General features: G+C 41.4%; 2 protein-coding genes across 2 annotated transcripts in view; one reads left to right on the forward strand and one right to left on the reverse strand.

Moving 5' to 3' along the window:
• Positions 1–220: 220 nt before the first annotated feature.
• Positions 221–10,658, reverse strand: mrpl19 (mitochondrial ribosomal protein L19). The gene is made up of 6 exons (XM_083934633.1): positions 10,558–10,658; positions 10,294–10,417; positions 7,537–7,655; positions 6,060–6,194; positions 2,902–3,083; positions 221–742 (listed from the first exon to the last, which is right to left on the reverse strand). Exons 1-6 carry the CDS (start codon positions 10,634–10,636, stop codon positions 521–523), a joined length of 861 nt encoding a protein of 286 aa, XP_083790759.1. The 5' UTR covers positions 10,637–10,658; the 3' UTR covers positions 221–520.
• Positions 10,659–11,648: 990 nt separating this feature from the next.
• Positions 11,649–26,290, forward strand: part of eva1aa (eva-1 homolog A, regulator of programmed cell death a) — a gene marked incomplete at its 5' end in the record, with an annotated part of 74,468 nt that continues 59,826 nt past the window's right edge. The window contains one exon of the mRNA XM_083933538.1: positions 11,649–11,757. Coding sequence (XP_083789664.1) covers positions 11,649–11,757 — 109 coding nt within the window. The remainder of the gene's footprint in view (positions 11,758–26,290) is intronic.

Raw genomic sequence — 26,290 nt, forward strand, 5'->3', positions numbered from 1 at the left:
TGTGACGTGTTACGGCTTGAAGGCGTATGGACAGCAAGAAGCATTGGCCGAGGCCCTGGTAGTGTGAGTACAAACGGGGCTGGGGTGCGAGGGGGAGAGGGAGGGGGGACAAGTACCCTAAAGTCCGGGTCTCGGTCCGGGAGGATAGTGTGAGCGCGCCCTAACAGAAACCCAAAACCTAACAACAGAAACAAATACAATTCAAAAGCTTTTGTCAGAGTTAATAGCTTTTATTATACAAACCATTTAATGGATGTCATAACTAAGGCCAGGGAAACTGAAAACTCACATACTGTACAACAGACTGACAAGACAAAAAAAGAAGGCGGCATGACCACCAGATTCCATATTGGCCCTTCCGTATGAACACCGTTGTGGCTGTAATAAATAAACCACATGGATTAAATTAATCCAGCAGAAGAGTTCCACATCCAGACAAACTTCAAATTATAATATTTTCTCCCAAAAAAGTATGTTGATGGTAAAACTGAAGAGTGTTTGCTGTTTCAGAGGATCTTCCTCACTTGCTCATCTCCCGCTCGACCTCCACGAGGATCCTCTTCTCCAGTTTTGACGTGTCGTATTCCTTCAGCATGTCATATTCGAGCCAAGGCTGTGCCCACTTCTGGGCGTGCTCCATCTTCACTGGTCTCATAGCAAGGTCAAAGCGGATGCCCTGGATGCTGAACTTGGGTCGTTCCCAGCGTTTGGACCAAGGCCTTGGGCGCATCTTTACCTTGAGCTGTTAAATAGACAGAAATGCTCAATCATTTGAAATGCTAATATGCTATTGTCCTTTTAGATCAAGCCAACCACAGAAGGCACTTTTTATCAATATTACTAGAAATAATACTTGCATTAATAATGAATGATACATGCCGATTTCTAGAAATATTTTTAACAATATTAAGTATTGGGAATGTATCACCAGTCGGATGCTGTTCGCTGGTGTTATCCCTATCTGGACGAATCTGGGGCCTCATTTATAAAACGGTGCGTAGGATAAAACATAGGATGTGCATGCACACAAAAATATTGGGATTTATAAAACAGTGTGCACTCATGTCCTACGCCGGTTTCCTTTTATAAATCACAATCAACTCTGATTGTGGCGCAGATTTTGCGGCTTCATGTCACGCCCATTCATACCTATAAATAGTCAATGAAACTCCCAGAATACATGGGAAACGAAAAAAACAAAACAATCAATGTGAAGTTGACGCTCTTGTTGGAGAGGTGGGAAAAAAGGAAACATGTTGTCTGGAGGACACAGTGTGGGCATTACTAAAGACAGAACGGCCGGAGAGTGGCAACATGTTGCGGAGTTAATGCAGCTTCAGAAGGTGGGACTGTGGCCGAAATAAAAAAAAAAAAGAGATGAATGAAAGCATGCTCTTACAGCAACACAAGTGCAGTCAACAAAACCGATTACATTTGAGAAACAGGACATTACTGCAATGCGCTGTTTTATTTCCCTGTTCTCACAGATCCAAACGAACCATGAGAACAGTACACGGCAGTCGGAGCCGGCTCATAAACCGCTCATCCTTGTGTATCAGTAAATGAGCGAGTGTGCGTCATTACGTATTGTGATGGCATGATTTTTATATCTATCCATTTGATTTGATTGATCTAAAAAGCTACAGGTGTGGAAATTAATCTTATTTTAAAAACCAAAAAGTGAAAAAAAAAACAATGAAAACAAAAGTAAAACAAACTAAATCCATACAAATAAAGACTGTATTAAAAACTGATATATGATAACCATATTCAAACTGTGCTCCTATCGGTCAGACGGAGGCACCGATAACAGCATCAGTATCGTTTAATAATAACAGAACATATTTATGAGTTGTGAGGTATTTTGTCCAAAGATATCTTCATTTGAATTTATGATCCTACATCTTATTGTTTATTCTTCCACTGCAGAGAGAATCCATCAAACAGCTCTTTGTGTATTAATTGAACAGCTTTTGGGAATTCTTCATTTGATTAATGAGAGGGAATATTTCAGTTTATTTTACATAAAGGTCTCAGTTACAAACGGTTTCTTGTGTTTCATCCTTCTGCCGTCAGTCTCGCCATTTCTCATTTCTCCCGTTTCTTTGCGTACGCCTGGATCAGGGTGTGCTTGGGGGGCCGCACATTTTCCTGTCAAGTTTGCTTTCTAGAAATCCCAAATTTTGCTCAGAAAGTGGTGTGCGCCCTCGCCTATGCGTACGCCACCTTTATAACCGAGGCCCCTGGTCTGCTACAGTTTCCGGTCTTTTCGTGTTGCTTTTACTGGGTGATCGCCACCGAAGTGCAAGTAGAGTTAATTTACACACTTCTAAGAATTTACAAGTTTCATATTTGTACATGAACATTTACGAATCTAATTAGTAAAATAAAGAGAACTTGATGAGAGAAAGCAGTAAGAACGTTTGAGGCGACGCTCAGCCTGAGCGGCTCAGGTGGTGGTTAACATAAAAATGTAAATTAAGAAGACTTTATGGTATTTTTTGGAGCTGTTAAAGCATGTCATTTTATTGTGAAGGACTGACGTATGGCCCTGGATGTTTTGACAACGTTGATGTCAATGTGAACGACCAGCAGCTCCCAGTGGCGAGGAGATCGGGGTGTCGGACTAGGGCCCAGAGGAGCACACTGCTAATTCACGGGTGTTAGCGTCCTTTTGATCACTCTTGTAAAAACGAAGCTAAATCAGGCTGTTACAAAGATAAGAAGTTAGACTTTAGTTTAACACCATTAAATTAACTCAGAACATTACACCATCATTTATATTTGTAGGTTAAACATAAGGTTTGATAGAATTTAACCAAAAACTGTCTGACTGGTGACACAGTTCTGCTATATGTTAAATCCAGCTCTTTGCCATAAATGAGGATTCATCTCTTTCACCTTGTTGACAGGCACCTCTCCAGTGGGGGAGAAGGGCACAGGCTTCATGTCCGGGTCCACAGTGCTGTACTCGCTCAGAGCATCTCTCAGATACATCAGGTTGTCATCCAGCCTCTTCTCCAGCTTCAGCACCTCAATCTTCTGGATACGAGGGCTGTACAGCTCGTAGCAGATCTCCACGCCTGAGCCACACACATGAAGAAACACGTGAGTGAAACAGGTGTTTTACCTGATAATAAGCAAGTTTCTCCTCTTCCTCAAGTTGTCAGTGGCCAACAGTAAAGAAGATGTGAGGTCACCTGCTGGCTCTTTCTGCACCTAAATCCCTTCTGTGTTGTTAAGCATGAAATAGTTGCACTATGCACTTTATAAAGGGATCACTAGCCTCATTATCTGGTAACACTTTCTCTGAAGACCACAACTATAGTGCATCATGAGGGCATTCGTAGTAAATAACAATGCATTAATAATGCTTCATGACTACACTGATAAACATAGATGTGACTTCTACTGATTCATAAGGCCAAGTGTCTTATGGATGCTCTTGACTAGTAATAATCTAGAGGTTGACTGATGGGCCTTATAATACATTATGACAACCTATACTCACCTCGCCTGTAGTTATCATCAATGACTCATGTTCTTAGGATTTTAAGGATTTTTATAGGTTGAACATGAATGTTTTATGCAACACTATTTATTGTACCTTTTTTTTATTAGTATTATTTTATAATGTGCCCTACAAGTCTATGTCTACTTCTGTAGAATTATGTCAGCTTTATGGTGTTATTGAGTTCATTATTGTTTTGTTGGTCCTGTCACTGTGTTTGTCGTTTATGTTTTTGATTTCTTTTTTTTATTAATCCTTACAGAACAAAAAATAATACAAACTAAATAAAGTGAATGAGCAGTAAAAAGGAAAGCAAAAAAAGAAAACAAGCAAATGGAATCCTCAAGAGTCCTAAGTGATAAATACATGACTCAAATAATGATAATAATAGTTCATGTTCAAAGGGATACGAGGAAGTTAAAAACTTTTCTGGTCCTACCCCCTCTTATTTTCGATAATTATTAATTAATTTAATCATAAAGTAAGGATTTAGTTTGAATCATCTGCTTTCTCTAAGTTGGAACCACTCCTGGATGCCATGAGGAAATTTGTTATTATTAATGGTTATTCATGTTATTAATAGATTTGTTGGTTCTCTGTAAGTGGTTTTATGTATAGTTCGTATGGCTCTTTTTTGCAGGATGAAGATTGGATGTGTGTTTGTTTTGTATTTGTTCCCTCGCATCTCCACACAGTAGGTCATATAAGGAAGTATGAAGGAGCAGTAGTGTGTATACAGGGGGATTTTTTTCAGTAGATCTTTGGTTTTTATTCAATATTGCTATTCATTTATATAATTTGAATTTAATATTATTTATGTGAGGGTTCCAACTTAATTTGTTGTCTATTAATACTCCCAGAAACTTTATTTCAGATACTCTTTCTATTCCTATGTCATTTAACATGAGTTTATTTTCTGTGCAGCTGTACTCGGCACTTGTAGCCCATGACAAATTTTCTATAGGACAATATAGTTGATCTTATCTTAAAAATCCAATCCAATACCATAATGCTAGATTATTATTTTTTGGCATTTTGGCATCTCATCTTGATCACTTATAATGCAGCATGAACACTTTACTTCCCACCAACAATGAAATGTTATGATAAAGCATGCATTATTATAGATGCATCGTATTTCACTTAACACATACAATAACTTATGATACTTAAGAGACTTTTATAGCATACAATGATTTCTGAGGTGTGTATAGGTGAGTATAGCAGAGTTCTTACGGGCGCTGGAAATCCTTGAAAACACTTTAACATCTTTTTAATGTGGTGGTTTCAATGTTTAAAAAGTGCTCGGATTTTGATTAAAGTGTTTGAAACTGCTTGAAATTTAGGTTATATAGGATGCAAATTCTACTTATAAGCAGATGACATTTTGAAACAAGAAACTTTGTTGCGTTTCCTTTAATTTGTCAGCGTTCTGTTGAGTTCTGTCACAAAACATCATTTTGGTTGTTTATAGCACAATAACAGTGCAAAAATTGGTATACTATATACTGTGTGTACTGCATATACATATGTTACTTATCACAGCTGGAGGGTGCTGGAAAAGCTTTAGGCTACGTCCACGCAATCGGAAAAAAACCTTTTTTCTCCTCTGTCGTCCTTAAAACGTTTTCCGTCCACACGGCCTCTAGTCAAGAAATATCTGCGTCCACACAAAACCAGTGAAACCGGCTAAAACGCTGTAACACACATGCCAGGTCTGGATGGGGCGCTGTAACTGCCACAGAAATACTCCGGAGAAGAAGAGACTGGGAGACTCCGCCAAATCCTCATCCATCCTATAGAGAAATCTAGCGACTCTTTCTGGTCTTATTTGAGACTTTTGTGGTGTTTTGGAGACTCTGATGCACAAATCACTCTGCAGTTACTGTCCTCCAAGAGCAGTCACTTTGTCGCTAGATTTAGCGACTTTATTTATAGAAAGCTACTTATCAGACCATCAGGGAAAAGGGAGAAATATATGGCCGTCTCTCCTCTCGCAGCAGCACTGTTATTGTTATGTGACGCTGTGGGTATGCAGTTTCGCCGTCCAGACGACAAGCCATGGGGGGCTTTTTCAAATCTTGGACTCTGGGACCGGGTCTCAAATGTAATTTTTTCAGGCTCCGATAACGCAGGCTGCGTGTGGATGGTCGACCAAAACGATACTAAAGTTGTGCGGTTACAGGAAAATGCGTCTCTGTGTGGATGGGCCCTTAATATGCACATTAAAATGCTTAAAAAGTACTTGAATTTGACTTTGGAAATTGTGTAGGAAACCTGGTATGCTGTAAGTAGTCATGTTTTATAAGACCCATCAGTCAACCTTTAGTTTATAACAACCGTAAGTCACATCTTTAAAGTTTTAGTACTGTTAATATAGTGCACCAGAAAGCATTATATGTGTTTGTGAGTGCAGTCATAAACCATTATGGATGCATTATAATTCACTTTGAAATGCCCTCACGCGCTATAGCTGTGGTCTTAGCAGAAAGTGTGGATTCCGTGGTTTATTAGACCAGTGCTTACACACAAAATAAATAGACCTCACCTTGGCTATTAATGATGTTCCTCAGGATAAATGTGGCTCCCAGACCCTTTCCACCCCTCTGGACACAGATGCCAACAAAGCGGTTAGTTTTCCCACTGGCATTAGGGTCGGCCATGGTCACTGCGAGGATGCTCCCTTAAAACAATCGAAAGAATTCACATTAAAAAAATATAATGCAAACAATACACTTAATGTAATAAACTCGCCTCTTATTTTCAAAGTTTACACATATAGTAGTAAGAGAAAGAAAATATTATCCAAAAATAATTAATTTTCACCGTGCAATCCTTCGGCAGGAAGTGCCACAACTGAGAGGCCCACAAAGCAAAGGAGGTCCAGTCACATTTTTGAACTGAGTTATTATTTATTTATTTAGCGAATGCAAAGTCCTTAAGCCAAGCAGTCTAAAGGACAGCCTCTTGATCTAGTGTATGAAGGGTGACAAGTCCTCCTTTGAGTTTCTGTTGAGGACATGCTTCAATAATGTGTTGCATTGTTTACTGTTCTTCGCAGGTACACCGTGGGATTAGGCTGCCGTCCCGTTTGTGAAGGCTGGTGAAGCAGCTGCCGTGTCCAGTCCTGAATCTATTCAGCGTCGTCCACTGCTTCCTTGAGACAGTGGTGCTAGAGACCGGTACAGTGGGGTCTGACACCGGATGTTTATTTGGGACGTCCTTGGACTCCCATTCCTTTTTCCAAGCCGATTGGATGGTGAAATCGGCTGGTGGTGAGTTATTCCAAATTGGTCATCTAAATATGTTCATGTCCATGTCAATTGGCAGGTGAGGGGAGTTTTTGCTCTTTTGGAGCATCCTTTGAGTGAGGACTACTCGCTGGATGTGTGGAGAGGCTATGTTGGATAGGACAGGGAACCAGGGGGGAGGTGTTCAGCTGATTGTTCCTGCTGCCCCCCACTTTGAGGCCGCAAGCTTACTGAGGAGATTTTTTCTGGATTTCACCTTAGCTGATGTCCTTTTGAGATGTTCCTCGAAGGATAGGGTCCTGTCAAGGGTCACTCCGAGGTAGGTTGAAGTGGGGCCATACTCCAGTTTGGTCCTGCTCAGATAGGTGTTTGGTTCTTTTGTGGCTTCTGCATTATGGAGGTGGAACGCAATGGCTTGGTTTTAGTTTTGCAGTATTGCAGTATACAGTTTGTCAAGGTCTTCATTGACCACCTGTTCCAATGTACCAAAATCTGGTGCTTGGAAGGCCAAACAGATTTGCAGGATTTGGTTGAGGGTCATTTGTGAAAAGGTTGAACAAGGTTGGGGCTAATACTAACTCTTACAGGAGCCCATTTTTCTGTGTTCTCCATGCTGGTCTTCAGTTTGTTCTCAAATAAGGTCTTGTCTCATTTTACAAGGTGAGACTGCTAGAACAATTAAGGCCATGCAGAGGTTCTCCTATATCAAATGGTTTGGCTAATCTCCTCACAGTGAGTGGATGCAACTGTTGAGTTATTACACTGGTTTCTTACCTGCGTAGAATTCAGGAATGTTGAGCACTTTCCTCCTGTGAATCATGTCCTTCCTCTCAACGAAAAACTTTATAGGATTTGTCCTCTGTCTGGGAGGGATGAACTCTGGGCTCAGAAACCTTGAGAGGGTAAAGCAACACTTTAGAAACCATACTTTACACCAGCTGATAAACAGATGAAGCAGGTACCCCCTACTACAAATACTGTAAAAAACATATTAAACTGGGCCTAACAGCTAGGACGGCCTAAAACCTATACACAGCTTTTTATGGTGCATACAATACTTAGATATTACAATGATTCATATTAGCATATTAATATAGATTCATATACATCATGTGTTTATGTTAAACATATATTTGGAAGGAACATTGAATCCTTCGGGTCAATTGTATCTGTGCATACTAGAGCTGCAGCTATCGAATCTTTTTGTAATCGAGTATTCTACCGATGATTCTATCAATTATTCAAATAATCCTATTAAAAATACATATAATTTTGCATAAAAATGTATTATAATTTGCGTTATGTGTGAGAGAGTGAGAGAGTTGAGTTTATGTGTTGAAGGCAATACACCATGAATAAGTTTACCATTTAAACAATTCAGAGTGGTGCATAAAATTCTATGTGACGCACGTGTTTACTCAAACAGGTTTCAAAGACAAATAGATTTGTTTAGAAAATGAATTAGAGGTAGATATTATCAGGAAGAGCTATTCGCTCTCTCTTCCTGTTTACCGTTATAACAAGCAATGTGCAAAACGTGACTGACACATTTCCTAAAGACTGGTCAGGTAGGTGACGTTATATTTAACGTTCATGAAAAACTTAAAGATAGAGGCATTCACAAGGACAGCTACGCATTCTCTTCCTGCTTCTTGCTGTAACTACAGCAACCGCCCTCCTTAAACTGGAACAGCTCGGTGAAGTGGCGTTAACAACGGGTTGCTTTGGGCTCAGACGCTGAATCATCGAGGTTGTGCTGTTGAGGTATAATAATTCTAGTTAAAAAACAAACTCAAATTTTAATTGGTAGACAAGGGGGCTCTTTTCCACCAATCAAATCATGGCTATTTTGATAGTAAAGGTTGCAGACCCCTGCCATAGAGGCTACCTCAGTGACTACCTTGGTCAGTACCTTAGTGGCTACATTAACCTTAAAGCAGGACTATTCCATCAGCAGCCCGCAAGAGAAAATTTCCTGGCCCTTTGAGTAGAAGCCTGTGTGAAAAAGTAATTAATGGCCGCTGTCCTCTCTCGTATCTATCTCAGTGCAACCGTCTCAATGCGGAAAATACAGGCGCACTGGGAGTGGGACTAGTTGCTCACACGCTCCTGTAAGCGCGCGGCCACAACGCTCCGCACGCTCCTGCTACGCTCTTCTTTGTGGGTTTCTGAATCTTCTTGGCAGTAGCTCGCCAAGCTCCACTGTGTTGTTGTTCTCAATCGTTTCAGTGTGGTTAAATCACCACCGAAAGGTTGACACAGAAAACCGCCCGTTCACCAGAGAATGGACAGAGGAGTTTTTGTTTATAACTGTCACTGTGAAGCCTGTGTTTACTCTGCAACCAGTGTATATCGGTGTGTAAAGAGTATATGTTGAGAAGGCATTTTAAGAAAAATCAGGCTAACTTCAACACCACTTTCCCACTGAACTGTAAAAAATACTCTGCATGTATGTTAAGTTAAACTTTTTGTTAGTCAAGTTTTTGATGAATGAACTAATGTTTCATATGTGCTTGTAAACCTGGTAAAGTAACTAGTAAGTAATCAGACATATGTAGTTCAGTAAAAAGTAGAATCCCCAAAGCAATTTCAGTCAAAGCAACTGGACTTGGTTATTTGTCTAAGAAGACGTTTCACCTCTCATCCAAGAGGCTTCATCAGTTCATGTACACATCTGACCAGGCTGGGACTAGTCCGCTATATAGACCCTTGGATGAGAGGTGAAACGTCTTCTTAGACAAATAACCAAGTCCAGTGCTTTGACTGAAATTGCTTTCGGGATAACGATGACCTGGACAAATGACAATATTCACAGGCTTAAAAAGTAGAATATTTCCCACTGATTTGCAGTGGAGTTGAAGTAAAAAGTAGCATGGAAAGAAAATACTCAAGTAAAGTACAAGAGCCTCGAACTGTCCTTTAGTCCAATAATTGAGTGAAAACCTCTGGTTAACAGGTTTGTTCATTTAACAAAGATTGTTTTTTGACAAGGTTGTTGCACTTTGAGTTGGCCTTTTACTACTTGTTTTGATCAGCTGTTGCACTTTGAGGCCTTTTACTACTATTTACATTGATAAAATAAAGACAATATATGCACTCATACGTCGCTGTAGTGTTTTACAATATCCATTAATGTGATGCTCATATTTTTCCGACCCCTCATTTTGGATCATTTTCGTCAACGCCCCAATTCCAAAATAATTGATTAGCCCTGCCTTAGAGGCTACCTTGGTGACTATATTAGAGGCTAACCTAAAGGTTACCTTTCCTGTAAGCCAGCAAGCCTGTCATCAAGGCTGTGTAAATGTATGCAATTGTTTTCACAAACCCCCAGGACCCGCTGTAGTAACTCTGAGGACCCCCTGTTCAAGATCTCTGCTTTACACAGTGTGCCACCTTAGTGTGTGTATATGGGAGTATGGGAGAGTGTGTGTGTGTGAGAGAGAGAGAGAGAGAGAGAGAGAGAGAGAGAGAGAGAGAGAGAGAGAGAGAGAGAGAGAGAGAGAGAGAGAGAGAGAGAAAGAAACATACTTTCGCATCGATGCCACAGTCTGTGTTTTATCTATGACGACAGGTTTCGATGGAGGGGTGAACTTCGGCGGCTCCTCGCTGTCATTCGCCGGAGCAGGACGACACAGAGACGTGGATATGAACCCTGGAAATGACAATTACACGTTAGCTTATAGTTCGTGGACGCGCATTACTACACACTACAGTGGTGCTACACATCTTCAAAGGCTGACAGCAAAGTAAAAGGCTCAAAGGGGCATGCGAGAACTTCTTCAGTCTACTTACGTTCATTTTGGAGCCGGGTGTTTCGTAATAACCTCAGTGAAAACATGAATTTGTCGAGCCCTCTCGCACACGCCGCCATGTCTGACCTTCTGTTGGCGCATGGGAACGTGTACGGAAGCCGCTATAGGGCAAACGTCATTGAAACGCGATTTGTTATAATCAGTAGTAAAGTATGTTGTCCACGAGATGGCGCAACTGTCTCGTCGGTTATGATCTCATTTGGTCCCGTTTCAAGTGCACAACTGTGCTTTTAACTTTAAACTCTAGAAAAAATAGGAAGTAGCATCTAAAAATAAGCTAATATGAAAACTATGGAAATAACATTTTATTAAATTAGGCTACAATGCTCGACCTATTGAAATATTAAGGTATGTTCATATAATTAGGCAATAATAAGACAGTGTATGATTAAATATATTTAGAATAATAAAAATGTCAGAATTAGTTTGAAAAAGAAAGAGCCATTCATTTAAAGACAAATTAAATGAATAGGTTGAGGTTCTCAGCTGTGCTTAATAATATATATTTTTTTAAAGGTTTTATTCCACAAAAAACATCAATATGGATGTGAGAAGTAAGGCTAGTGAGATCATCTGCTTTTAAGTAAAAGTAGTAATACCACATTATGAATATATGGCTACTCCATTATAGGGAAAAGTCCTAGCCTACAGCATTAATTATAATTAGGGACACAAAGTAGCCCATCAACAATAACAACGTGTAGCACATAAATGTACATAAATTATCAAAAGTAAAAGCACTCATTGCGGCTCAAATTGGCCCCTTTCGGAGTGTTACAGCCTATGAGTGGACTGTGGCATGTGTCTGGTCGGGAACTCTGGGTCTTTGAGACCATGCAGGGGAGCGGCGGTCCTCCAGGTGGGCTGCCTCCACAACACAACACGCAGTTAGAAATGCACTCAGAGAGCAGTGCACTGCTCAGTCTTACACCAGTGTGGTGGGAGAGGATGAGGGGGGACTAGAGACATGGGACCACGCATCTCCCGCACGAGACGCAGAACCTGAAACCCGATGCGGCTGCTGGACTTTCTAATGCTACTGAGAAACTCCAAAACTGCGAGGCTTCAAGGATGTTCTTCTCAGATGGGACTCTCTCAGCCGTCAGTTATGCGCTCCTGTTGGGAATAACTTGTCTGAGCGTCCTCTGCGATCTCACCAAGGGCTCTTCAGACTTCTCAGGTTCGGAATTGTTATGTTGTTTTCGTGTTTTGTGGACAAAAGTAGGTGTAAAAACATTCTTTCATGAACTTTTTAAAAAAAGATCAACTATACCACTGCATGCTCAGATGAACGGCACTTGTTCTACTCTGCATTCAAGCCTCATCCTATTTTGCCCCCTCGGATATGAAATCTAACTCGGATAAGTCATTCCGCATGTTTTAACCCGTTAGGCACGACTCTCAAAAACATGAGGAGCACTTTCAGTGTTGTGTCGCATGAACTCCCACGCCTCTGGCGTGCTGCAGCATGCACACTCAACTGTCTGCTTCACAGACGGAGAACCCAATTTAAACATGCGGAAAAGACCCGTGTTGTAATTTGCTTATCTTTTGGTGAATCCTGACCCACATAAGGCACTTCAAATAACAGGTTCTCCTTTACTAGAGCCACCTGGTTGTAGGGATTAAGGCTTGGTTTATAACACAGATCTGCGACACATATCCCATTGATGCAATTGAGATAAATGGGATCACATAAATGTGGTTAATGTGTTACTAGCTGGGAACTATTGTCTCTAGACCAAGTGGTGTCTTTCTCTAGATTTGCAGCTCAAAGAACGTCAGAGGAGTTTTTCATGCTTCATATACAATCAGTTTGAAAGGTATAGTCATATCAGTGCCTGGGACCTGCCAATTACCTCAGGTTTATGTGTAATCTGGTGTGACGGAATCTGTAGGCTTTTATGTCTGTACAGAAAAGGCAGCATATTCCTAAACTAATGAGTTATTCTGTGTTGCATTAAAGGCTATTGAGCTGTGCTGAGCCCGGAGCAAGCCTGCAGGTTTTGTTTACAGTGCCATAAAACAGGAAGGGAGCTTTGTGTCTGTGTTAATTGGCCCCTAATGGGTCTAATGGTTGGCAACGAGCAGCCTAACTCTGTGGGGAAAAGGTGCTAAACAGCAGATGTATGGAACATGCTCTCTGTGTATGATTGTGTGTGTGCATGTGTCCATGTTGTCTAATGAGCTGCTAAAGATCAGGTGTAGTGAAGGCTGTTAACAACATTGGATTCCTGTAATTACCATGCATAGGTCAATGGCTGTTGGTTTTGTCATATTAAAATGTAACCGAGTAGATCAAATGGTGGTTAATCAAGCAAAATGGGGAAACTATTAGACCGGCTGATGCCAGATTTCCACTGCTTGGAGCAGGTTTACCAATACCCCGGCTTAGACACGATTATGCAAATACCATGTCATAGACAGGAGTTAATTTGTTAAAAGCCCAGCTTTGTTGCAACATTTCTTTGCTCTGCAAGTTTACCTCTGGATTTTTCAGTGGCTCATTTATAACTTTGCTCCGTAAGGGGATGGGCCTGGGACACTGCTGTCATGTTGCAGTGATTTCCAAGGACGTGGGATCAGGTTTTGAAGGGTTGTCCAGATGCAATTTAGTTTGCCTGTTGGGGACTCTGTGCAACATGCTTTTAAAGAAATGCTGACCAAGCATGAATGAAATAAGAAAAGGGGACTCAGAATACCTCTGGGACAAAGAAATCCTTCAGTCCTCACATTCTTGAACAGCTGGGGTCTCCCTGGAGACTAAGAGGAGTGCTTTGACTGGGTGACAGAAGTGGCAGATAGGCCTATAACATCTGTCACTCAGACCTGTCTCAGTCATACAGTCAGACCTGTGATCAGTTTTGTTATTTTTAGTTCATGCTTCTCTGTGTCTTGCATTGTTTGTTGACAAGTGGAATAATGACAGTTTCATATTTCATCATGGAAACAAACTGAGGGCGATTTGATTCTGTGTCGTCCTCTGTTATCATCGTCTAATATACAGCTGCATGAACAGCTAATTAGAGGTGTGGAGCGAGCCGAGCAACACTTCAGAGCCCCCAGGCTACACTGACTTAGCAAGTGAGAGAATTCATGCTCAGTGTTTTCCAAAGTATCATATATGTTGTTGATGCTTTTTTAACCTACACAACCTTATTGTCTCCTCCCCTGTATGTATTCTGTCAGGCTTACTCATGTCGCAATCTTATTATGTAACTGTTCTTTATCAAACCATCCATTAGCAGAAACGAATGTCACGCTTCTTTGCCTTTTAGTGCAAACACAGAACTCAGTGCACCACAAACACTGGATCGGTGTCTTACATGTTTAAACTCTAAAATAGAGCTGAAACGATTAGCTTGCAGGTGTGTTCTGGTATCTGAGGTAGTGGTACTGACCGTTACCTCGGCTTTTCTGCCTCCTACTGTGTGGGGTTATCAGCTTACATAGACAGAAAACAGATGATATTTTTGTCATCACGTAGTTGTGAAGGTATAAGGGCAAGCGATGAATGACTGACTGTTTGAAAAAAGGACCAAACAATGACAGGAATCTAGCATTTACTCCAACCGGGCTTTTCAACTGTGAGTTCCTCACAAAACACAGATGTATTGTGTGTTTCTTTTAAACGTAGAACATTTTAGAACTATGTGATGCTGCCAAAGGTTTACAGTGAAGCAACTTTTCTTCTCTTTCTCTGTCATAAAACCCCGTAGGCAAAACCCTATTTAACCCCAGTCAATGGGATGTGAGGCTGCAGAGGGGCCAAGAGGTCAACTGAGGTCAACCCATAGTAACTGTGAGTGTGTGGTTAGGGGGAGTTATCATCCATCTTGCTCTTTGTTCCCCCTGTCGAACCTCATCACACATGTTGACCACAGTTGGAAAGTGTAGAAAGAAAGTCAACACAACACTGATTTTCTTAGGTCATGAATTTAAATTCAATTCAGAGGATGAAGAGGTATGAGTAACTTCAAAGAAGGGCTGTGAAGTTGCGTCTTGATCTTGATCTCCTGATTTTCTTCAGTAATTATTTTGATCAAAGATGTGAACCATAAAACACACTTTCATTTATACAGAGGGCCGTTTTAAACAGCCAGGAGTGCAGTCAACCAAATCCATTACCAGAGATAGATGGCTTATCATGATAAATTAAATCCTGAGCAAAATAATCATGATGATAACTTCCACTTTACAGCTTTACAATCTGAAGAAACAACATCATTTGATCCTTACAAGTGGTTTCTTCTATTAACTGACAAGTGTTTTAAAGGTCCCATGTTATGAAAAGTAAGATGTCTATGTCTTTTTTTTTTTTAATTATAAAGCAGGTTGTGGTACTATATAAATACTGTGAACGTATCAAAACACTCAATGAAATGCACACGGCCCGTATTCAAAAAGCCGTCAGGCCTTCTGTACGTTTGTGATGTTGTAACTATACTTTATAAAGGAAGAAAGTGCTGCTACAGTGCTGTTACAGTAACTCCCCGGCTGAAGTGACAGTACAGATACTACAGTAGTAGTACAGATGCCGAGGGCTCAGATGCATCCGGAAACACTGACCAATCAGAGCAGACTGGGCTTTTTCAGGAGCGGGGCTTAAAGAGAGTGTCTCAGACAGAGTGAATATAGGTATATTCAGACAGACAGTATGAAAACATTAACATTAAATTATCAAAAATTGGCATCATATGGGACTTTTAACATTTCTTACAGATCCATGGTCCTTGGCCAGATCCTCTACGCATTCCCATGTCCTAAAACAATCTTTCTCAGCTCTAAAGATATAAGGCGTGTGTCCACTAGCCCTATAAAGTGGCAGCTCGGAAAGTTTCAGGGCACGGGCGGCTCACTCACCGTGTTTCCAATTACAATAAAGGCCCGAGAGGGATTTACAAGAGTCCGGAGATGACGGATCACTCTGAATGGGTTTAGATCGCCGGTGATCAGCTGATCAGTGATACAGCGTTGCACCGCTCTAAAGTGAGAAATACAGAATAGTTGTAGTTTGATTTAAGGTGGCCCGTATGATTTATAACGTAAACTTATGTACAAGTAACATAAAAAGAAAACACCACCTTAAATATTCTAGTCGCTGTAGAAGTGTGTGTTGACAGCTGTCACCCCGCTGCAGTACGGTGTGTGTGTGTGTGTGTGTGTGTGTGTGTGTGTGTGTGTGTGTGTGTGTGTGTGTGTGTGTGTGTGTGTGTGTGTGCAAAAGAGAGAGAGAGAGAGGGGGAGAAAGAGAGAGAGAAAGGGAGAGAGAGAGAGAGAGAAAGGGAGAGAGAGAGAGAGAGAGAGAGAGAGAGCGAGAGCATGCAGCAAAGGACCACAGGTCGTAAATTCAATCCAGAATCCGTGCACAGATCTTTTTCTGCGCTTCGTGCCTTCTCTACTATGTTGTTGTGGCGTCTGTACTACCGCACGTCACATCCCGCTGAGAGCTACGTCCAATCAGCAACCAGGCTTCTCTCAGGGTTTGAGCGGCCATTTGACCGTTTGAAAATGGCCCTTCTCTCCGACAGGGCCATTTTCTACCCGGTCAAAGGTCCTTCTGAGTGACTCACATGCAAATTAGGGGCGTTTATGGCGAGATAGACCCGCCTCATTCTGCGTAGTCGACCATAGTGGAAACACAGCTATAAATGCTGTAGTTTTCAGTTTTTTCATGCAGAAAGCTTGAAATGAAGAAAAAATACTGAAAAATAACTACAGCTGACCCAATAAGTGAATTGAATGGTCTTCAAGAGAAAATAAATGACTTGTTCAAATTGTGTATCACACAAAAATGGCAACATTTGATGGCTTTGGGCTAGAAATTTGCAACATTTCCTTAGCTGAAGTATTCTTGTTTTTTTTTTTAGACTGTTGGGTGGACAAAACAAGAAATGTGAATATGCCCGTATTACATGTTGTGATGGATATCTTCAACAAACTTTTTATAGAAAGTAAATCAATTAATGAAAAAAAAAACAGGTTTAACTTAAAAAACTTTAGTTATGGCTCAAAAACAAAGAAATAAATTAACTGACTGCATGATCTTGTGTTGTAAAAAGAGCGGGGGGCTCCTTCCCTAGGTGACAGATCAGCTGATTGCTTCCCTCTGGCCTGACACTGCAGCCAACACACACACTCACAGACACACAAATCCACCCATGCTATTACCTTATGTCCTAGTCCTGGATTAGGCTACCCCTAACTCGCACACATGCACACAAACACACCCCTCCATCTATTACTGAGCGCTACTTGAGGCCCCTCAAATCTTAATCCGCTTGGATTTTTGAGTGGCCCTGGATAAGGGTAGCAGACTGAACCCCATGCTCTACTCTCTCAGCCCCTTCCCTTCCCCCCACTCACGCACTCATCAGCTACCCTGCCTTCTTACCCCACCACCACCACCACCTCCCTGCTGCCTCTACTCCTCCCTAGGGCTTGCCTGATCACTGTTTCTGTGTCTGTGTGTGCCAGGTGAGCTCTGTCTAAACAAATCCTGCCTCCCGCTTGTTTTGTCTACTGCGGTGGTGGCAGGCGGCTAGGCGGACAGCGAGGGTATGGCATAAGGCTGCTTTTCTCTCCAGCTGAATAGAGTGGGGGTGCTGCTATTCAAAGAGTAGTCAAGGTTCTCAAAGGAGTGTCAAGAAATTTCGATTCATTGCGTGATGGTATCAAAACACACAGAGTTGTTGGGCGTCACCGACTGAGGGTATTCTGTTATATCATGGATTGTTTTACTACATACTGAATATATACAATGTTTGAAGCACTGCATAAGTTATTTCAGGTTTGATTTTTTTAATGGGTTAAATCCACTGAAATTCTTTGTAGACAGGAGACAAGTTGCAAAAGGATTTGGTGCGTTTTATCAAGTCTGAGTCTAGTTTCGAATCCGCTTACCAAATCTAAATCCTATCAAATCCTGTATTAAATCCATTAAGGTGTTGCTTTCATAACATTTAAGTGACAAAAGTTAAAGATAACCAAGAGTTAAGATCTTAAACTCAGAGACTGACATAACATTGCAACATAAGAAAGAGGGAAGATTCGATTATAAATGTGTTTGTTTGCAACCAACTGATCCAGGTATTTTACCATCTGATATGGATCTAAAGAATAACAATGAGGTCTCCAGGTCTTTTTTGGTTTTTGATTATAAAGCAGATCGAGGTGCTATGTAAATACTGTTCAAGTATCAAACGGTTCAGTCCACAGAGAAATGCACACAGCCAAGAGTCGTCAGGACTTCTGTCGGGTTGTGATGTGACAACCCATACTGTATAGGTAGAAAGTGCCACTACAGTCATTCCCCGGCTGCAGTGATGGTGCAGAGACGTAGAGGAAGAAGATGCAGAAGACCTGGAAACATTGACCAATCAGAGCAGACTAATCTTAAATCCACTAAAGTGGAGCGTTTCAGACAGAGGGTGAATATAGGTATATTCAGACATGTCATGGGAAAAATAATGTGTTCTTTGAACATTTAAACATAGTTTTCTAGTAGAAACCCAAAATACAAGTTTGAACCTGAAAAATGGTTCATTGAAACAGAGGTATGTCCAGCTTCACATGACAGACAAGTGTGCATCTAGAATGCTAAGAATTTATCGCTGTGGTTTGAAACATCATATCCAGCCATTTATTTGTGCTTGTTGTGGGACATGTAGCATTAATAGTTGAGCGATGCAGGTGATATATGATAAAGTTTAAATACCATCTTGAAAGTTTGGTAAACTCCTCTTCTAACCACAGCCAGATAAGTAAAGGGAAAATAAAGACCTTTTGAGTACAGACAGCACAGAGATGTAATGTAGATAACTTCTGCATGTGTGTGCTCCTGTATGCATTTATGCCACAGTGGGTGTGTGTATTCGTGCAATTTAAAGCGGAAGTCTGGCACAACATGGTAGTGATGAAAGACATGATCTACTGTGTAAGTTCCTCCCCCTGGATACAATAAGCACGTAAACAAACACACACATAAAGCAACAATGTGGTGTTGGTGATGAGAGATGGGTGTTTACAACAGGAAACAGCTTTTCCCATCTGCTCCCCTTCAGCACAAGGGAATTAAATCATCCTACCTCACACAGCCATAAACATGGAAGCTTTAAAGTCATAGCTTCACTAATAGAATATAAAAAGTATTTTATACAGCTGAGCTTTTTTTTGAATGAGTGAATCAAGTTACTTGTCTGCGTTTTTACTACGACAATAATTCACTGAAGGAAATCCCTGACTTGAAATGACAACGCTTTGAATATAAAAGTGTTGACAAGATTAATGTGAAAATGTGCTCAAAGTAGATGTAGCCTTAAAGGAGCGTTGTGTCAACTGAGTCAAGTCACAGCATATAAGCCATATTAGCATGCACCAATCAAAATATGTTTTGGTCTCGTTGCCAAGATATGTGTGGGAAGAGAGCACATCCTGACTGAGGTAATGCTTGATTAATGATTTGGCTGCTGTTGGGGCAATATTACACTAAATTAAGTCCTGGTATGTCTGTAATGTCCTGATACCACAAAAAGTCTTGTCAGGCAAATCAGTGAAAGTTTTGTCTTTGAGCATTTCCAGTGTCTTATATATACAAGTAATTCTGTGCTGTCAGGCGGAGCTTTCTTTGGAATTATGTGTGCAAAGGTAATGTTACTTTGAAAGGTCTCATATTGTAACTGAGATTTTCATTCAAATTATTCAGCATGTTGAGGTGCTAAATAAAAAAATACTGTGAAAGTATCAAAACACTTAGGGAACGTCCACATGATCGAAAACAACTTGTTTTTTCTCCGTCTTTCTATAAAAGTTTTCCGTCCACACGGCCTCGACTCAAGAAATATCTGCATCCACACAAAACCAATGAAACTGGCTATAAGCGCTGTAATACACATGCCAGGCCTGGATGTGGCGCCGTAACTGCCACAGAAATACACAAACAACGGAGAAGAAGAGACTGGAAGACGCTGTGTATAATACAAACACCAGCAATTTTCTCTGCAAATTTGGCGATTTCCCAAATCCTCATCTACCCTATAGAGAAATTTAGCGACTGTTTCTGGTCTTATTTAAGACTTTTGTGGTGTTTTGGAGGCTCTGATGCACAAATCACTCTGCAGTTACTGTCCTCAAAGAGCAGCGGGGTGCTGCTGTGAGCCCCTTCCCCGTACCAAAGCACTCACAGGCGGGCACGGTCTTGCTATTTAGAGTCTGTTCGGACCTTCCCAGCAACTTTATTTATAAAAAACAACAATTTAGCGACTTATTCAGACCAACAGGGAAAAGGGAGAAATATGTGGTCGGCCTAATTCATTCCCATGCATGTAGCTCAGGAGCGTTTCAGACAGTGAAAACTGGTATATTCAGACAGACAGCTATACCGTACATTAAAGCACATAAACAAGTAGTAACCCAAAATGCATGTATTTACCTGAAAATTAGCATTATATGGGACCTTTAAAGTGTTTTACTTTTAAATATGGTATGGACGAAGTGTTAAGAGTCTCAGCTCACGACTTGCCTAGTGTGGTTCGTTTGGCTGCTCTTAAAAACACTTGAAAACGTTGGTCTCATAGAATGTGAAAAGGAGTTAAAGCAGAGGTTGTGCTTGTGTCCTACTCTATGTCGTGGCTGTTTCTACCTGTTCGTTATTTATCCTAATGTTTTCCAGTCTGGTCAAGAGCAAAAAATTTAACAATTCAACAAATAACGTTTTCTCCGTAGTCTGAACCAAATGAACTGAACTACGGGTGTGAAGCAGCCTTAGTCAGTAACCCGAAAATGGCCTTACACCGGTTAAGGGAATGATCGGATTATTGAAGTTCCTCCAATATACATGAGCACGGGTTGAATGGGAAAATGATGGAGTAATTCGACCTCCAGCACAGTAAGTGGCGCTCTGCCAACATACAGCTGGACTGAATGTGAATGTGAATCTTTTTTTCCGGTTCACCTTTGTCAAAATCACAAACTGCCTACTTTTGGACAGAATTACGACTGAAACAGGTCTTAGTGGTAGTGATGTTACTTGCCGTTGCAAAGTCTTTCCTTGGTTTAAAGGTAACGCTCCATTATTGTTGTTTTTATTCATATTGTTGTCTGTGCCGTTTCTTCCTGGTTTATTCTATTTCCAGGTCAAAAGCCACTGCCGCGGAGTGGGGAACGTGCACAGACGAGAAACCCGATAATAAGCTGATAATGCTCTTTACATGCACGAATAATCAGGGAACGGAAAGAGTTCTCTTGGTCTGTTAACCGGGGTATGAGAACAATTTTAGCTGGGGAAGGGTGTTTAGATGGTGTTTAAGAAACCGGGGTACTTTAAACTGCATGTAAACGAGTGTCTCAGCATTATACTGTACTATACTGTAATATGGTGTTATCCGTGTTTTGACTGAGGGCTTACATTGGCTGTAAAAAATCACTATAATCTGAGTGAGAGTTGGTGTCACTTTTTCCAAACGGTGTCTGTCTCATACCTGATTTTGGAGTGAAACTCCCAAATTAAACCCAGACTGCTTTAAAATGACCTACGTAGACTGTGGAGGAGTTCCAACTACCAGCTGAATAAGACTGGATGTCTTAATCAAGACTTATAATCAGCAGAAACCAGTCAGCCCATAATATGATAATCATTATTTAGCATAGATTTCTGTAAATCCCTAAAACCACCCAAATTTATAGTAATGACTGTTATTGGGGAGAGAAGAGGGGGCCTAATTCCTAAAGCATTTAACTGCAAAGATGTATATGAAGACAGCCGCAGGTGTGTGTTTGCACTTGCCCTCTCTTGTGTGGGGGAGGTGTAAGAAGCCCCAAAGAAAACACAGTGAAACGTGTGAAGGAGATTCTTGAGTGACATCCCGGCGTTTTTGCACGCAGCTGCAGTTTAGCGAGCTGTCCTCACATCTTCGCCATCCCTGTTTAGGCAGCAATTGTATAGGTTATTAAGATTGCAGTCTTATTTGTCATATTTTGGAGAACGTATTTCCCAAAGAGAGAGTTGTGTTAATTTTGTGAGCAAGGGAATCAGAAGAGCAGTGATACCTGCTGCTGCAGACAGAGGATTGCACCGGCCAGTTAAAGGATGAAGCTGAGCCGTAGATAAACAGAAACAAGTGTTGAGAAAGAGACTGGTGGGTGTGTGCACTGGCAATTATCTCTTCATGTCCACCTCACTTACGTGCCGACTGCTGAATTATGCTCTCAACGGCACACACTCACAAAACCAGCGCACACACCTTTTCTGCTCCTGCATCTCAGAGAATGTCAACCATGCTTTGATGCCCCTCCTCCCCTCTGTCTCTATTTTTTTCTGACGTTCTCTCTGTTTCCTGGGAGCTGATTTATGTTTGGTTTAGGAGTCAACATATTTGCTTGATCTGACTTCCTTTTCATCCTCTTTTTTCCTCCATTCTCCAATCCCCTTTTCCCTCTTCACCTCACGCTTTCTTCAGTATAGGAAAGGGAAAAGAACATTTTCCACATTAGTTGTTTATGGTTTGATTAAACCCCTAGAGGCAAAGAGAGAGAGAGAGATGGAGAGGTAGAGAGGTGGGGCACAGAAGGGCCAGTCTGAACAAGGAGGCATTGTGTAGCCCCCCAACTGTGTCGGACTGACAGTCTGCATTACAGCACGCTACAGCAGCCCGCTCCCCAAAGCACTGCTAATCTGTTGCTTACTGGCCCCTCTGGCGAGCTCAGGTAAGGGGGGAGAGATTTTCTCTTTTTTTTTTCAAGGTTTCAGACAAATTCATTTCTTCATGCAAACATTTGTTCCACTTGCAGCATGACATCATCTTAAAAAGGTCTTTGTTAGGGCCTTTGATAAGACCTATAAGGTATATGACAGGAAAAGATAGTAGATCTATCCCAATTAATGTACTTAGAATTATTTTGCTCACTTCTAATATCCCTACCCTGTTTGATTCCCATATAACTATTAAATGATCTAGTGCTGTTGGCTGATTGGTCGCTAGAACTTCTGGCGAGATCTCATTGTGGTGATGGTTGTTGCAACTGTCATCAGTTTCTAGACGTTTACTGGGAAATCTGAGTAAACTTTTGTTGATAAGAGATTCATTTTTCGGAGGAGGTGCTTTGAGCTAAATGCTAACATTAGCATACTAACATGGTCACAATGCCATTGACATGCCAATGTTTAGCAGAGCTGTACTTCTTTAGACCGGACTTGGTCTCAAGTTGGGACTCGAGTCCACTTTCTTGAAGTTTCATGTCTTGTTGGACGCTGCGATTGGGAACGGATCAAGTTGTTCCTGGCTGCTGATTCGGGATCAGTTGTCCAAAACATTGCCTAAACTCTGGACTCTGGTCATGATTGCCTTTGGACTTGGTCTTGACTTGGACCCGACTGGACCTGGTCTTGGACTTGACCTGGACTCAATTAAGTTGGTTTCAACTACAGCCCTACTGTTCACCCTTGAGTTTAGCATGTTAGCATTTGCTAATTAGCACTAAACACAAAGCATTTTGGTCATGAACCAAAGTATTGACCAAAGTTATCACAATCTATGCTCAGGGGAACATGAACGTCTCACCACATTTCCTGATTATCCCTCCAATAGTTGTTTGGCTAGAAAGTCCATTTCATAATATTAAATAACTTAAGTAGGATAGTTCTTTTTTTTGGTTGTCAGACTAGAGAAGCCATGACATCACATCACCATCTATGAGGGCAGTTTGTCATAGTTATTATACTTTATATGAGGCAGCGGACGTACAAATGGAGGCTGTACATTCAGCAGGGAACCAGTTTTACCCAGGGACACCTCAGGTACTTGGTAGCTACAAAAATAAACTCTCTGTGAAACTCTGAATGAATAGAGCAAGGTAAGCTTTCACATTTGGTCAGGTCATTCCTGTAGATCTGTCAGGGTTTGTTGTAAATGGAAGGGGATCTGCCTGCTAAGTCCCATTGGACATGCTGCAAATGGCTTTTCACTCCCTCAGCTCCTCAGGAGTTGTTCTATTGCTTGTTTTCACAGAACAGCCCCGCAATAAGCTTGTTAATTCCCCAAAAAGCTCAGCCTTTCAGTTCCCTCCCACTCCTACCTTCTTTTTAAAAAAAAAGGAAATACCTCTCCTTTCTTCATCGCGCATGCTTGAACCTTGATAGAGGTATGCTGTCATGCTGTTATTGCATTAAAACTCATTACGGATTATTTTTTGAGGGAGTTTGTGGGTTTTTGACTAAAATAGAGAAGGGCAGAAAGTGATGAAGCAATTGAGAGGCTCATGATGCGAGACAGCCAGGGTGTAATGAAAGAAATAGAGTTGAGAAAGTGCAGGTGTCCAGTGTACGTGTCTTAAAAAAGGCTAACCATTTGGTCAATTCTTTAATGTGTTTCTGACTGAACTGCACAACAGCAGAGGACACGAGTGAAAGGAGATTATTCTTTTATAACCTTTCTGTCACAGGCTCACTTCTATTAGCCCTAGGCTACCACTGTCCCACCCAACAATCACTTAAATCCAATCCGCTGTGCTGAGGACGACTGAAGAAAGATACATCTGTTGTTCACTTTGAGACAACAAAGCTCACACACCAATGCATCTGTCTGGTGTCTGCTGGACTGTGGTCAGTGACGGGGCAGTCTGGATGCCACCCAAATCTCCCAGGCCGTAAAAGTGACCATTAAAATGATGGATTGCTCTTCCTGTGGCTCTTTCGCTCCATCTCTCTGTGTCTTTTTTTCTGTCACACACTTTCTCTATGTGTCTCTGTGGGCGTCTGGACATGCATCCAAACATCAGGGAGGGTGTTCTCGGAACCTCTGTGCCCCCTCACTTTTTCACCCTTCACCCCCGCATCCCATCCAATCAATGATAAGAAACACATATGCTCAGAGACTCAGAGTAAAAGCGTCCTCTCCTCTAGTGCCCTTTGACCCCAAGGGGTCATAAGGAGAGACACGCGCTAACAGAGGTCATGGGAGGGTTTGGGTGGGACCAAGTGTTTGGTTTTTGGGGACTCCCTAGGGCAGACTTAGTGGCCACTTTCTGACCATGAGGCCATCTCTGAGGACGGCAGATGTTTTCTACTAAGACAAGAGACCCACAGGTGGACCTCCTCCCATTGTCTGTAGGAGTTAGCTGATACCCGTTCACTGTGGATCTGTTTCTTCGGCCGTGTGTGACGGTGAACAGGAGGATCGTGTTGTGTTCATGTTCTCCTTCAGAGCACAAATTCCTCTTCCCGCCTGATATGCGTCTGACTCAACATGTGACATCCCTCCACTTTTCTCTATTCAATCGGCATCCTACCAAACCATAACCATACCTTAGTTGCCATGTGTAGATACTGCATAAAGCAATATATATTATACATTTTATATTTTATATTATACATATTTGTATAATATAATCTGGGGTTTTGCAGAATCATCTAATATTGATGTTCTTTTGTATGGGTGTTACTTTTTACCTGTATCTAATTATGGAGCAACTCCTATATACAGATGTGTTACAAATCTGAACGAACGAGTGGTTATGCATAACAAATGGGGTATGAGGGGTAGCCAAACTCCTTATTAAGACACTTTATATCCGTTCACCTATTAAGTATATTGGTATGTGAATAAATCATCCCCTTCTCTTTCAGTTTTTGATTTTATTTCCTGTTTATATATTGAAAAAGAAGGTTTTCATCCTTTTAAGACACATTAGGCACACACAGCCCATTATAAGCCTGGGCGACTGCTTCTGCTGTTGGATTCATACACCATGGTTTGAGCGAATAAATAAGCTGTGTTCAGGAAAGCTGGGGGCAGGGGTGGATGTAGAAGTTTGTTGATTATATCCAGCAGGTTGACGTTTGTGTGCCTCTGCTTGCCTCTGTGGGTGTATGTGTATACGCATATGTGAGTGTGTGTTTGTGTGTGTAGGTGTTAGAAAGATAAGCCATCTCAGGGAGGAGGGAAGGACCGGGCAAGCAGAGTTTTTGTTTGTGTCTCCGATTTTAATGACTTCAGCTGCTCGGGCTTCGGTCTCTGTCTGTCGAGGGAGGAGAGGGGGATATGTTAGCAACCACCGCCGCATCATTATATCGATACACATCATGAGCCAAACCCATGTGGTAATTAAAAAAAAAAATTATAAACATGTTAGCACACACTCATCTTCTGAGTCTGGATTCCAAACCACAGAATATCCGTGAACCAAATCCAAACATGTGAATAAGTTTTGTTTTTCATGGCTGACTCCACTGACAACAGACCGTATAAGGTAAGAATAAATGCAGGATCTTAATGCGGCATGCACCCTGATGGCCCATGTGGATGCACTCCACCGCTTGTTACATCGAACTTCCCTTTCACCTTTATTGGCTGAAAGAAACGGAGGAATTTCCTAAGCAAGTAAATCTTGCTATAAGAACGAGCTGATATGTCTTTTTTTTCCTCCTATTCTCAATGTACTTTTCCTATGTCATGTTGTTTCCTTCTTTTTCCGCCACACTCTTCCCAATTTCATTAGCTGTTGTTTGATCAGTCTGAAGTGTGACACACATGCTGGGTTTATATCCTGGGGAGAAGGGGAGGATACTCTTTAGTGTCAAGTCAAAGAGCAAAGCCAATGCTGGGGTTAAATCCAGGGGACCAACCTCATGCGATTAAGCCCCCTCAGCTGACAACCCCACCCACTCAGTAACTGTGTGTACAGTGTCTGTGTGTATGTTAACATGGTCATTAAGTACT

Source organism: Echiichthys vipera (assembly GCF_963691815.1).
Source record: "Echiichthys vipera genome assembly, chromosome: 19".
Classification (NCBI taxonomy): Eukaryota; Metazoa; Chordata; class Actinopteri; order Perciformes; family Trachinidae; genus Echiichthys; species Echiichthys vipera.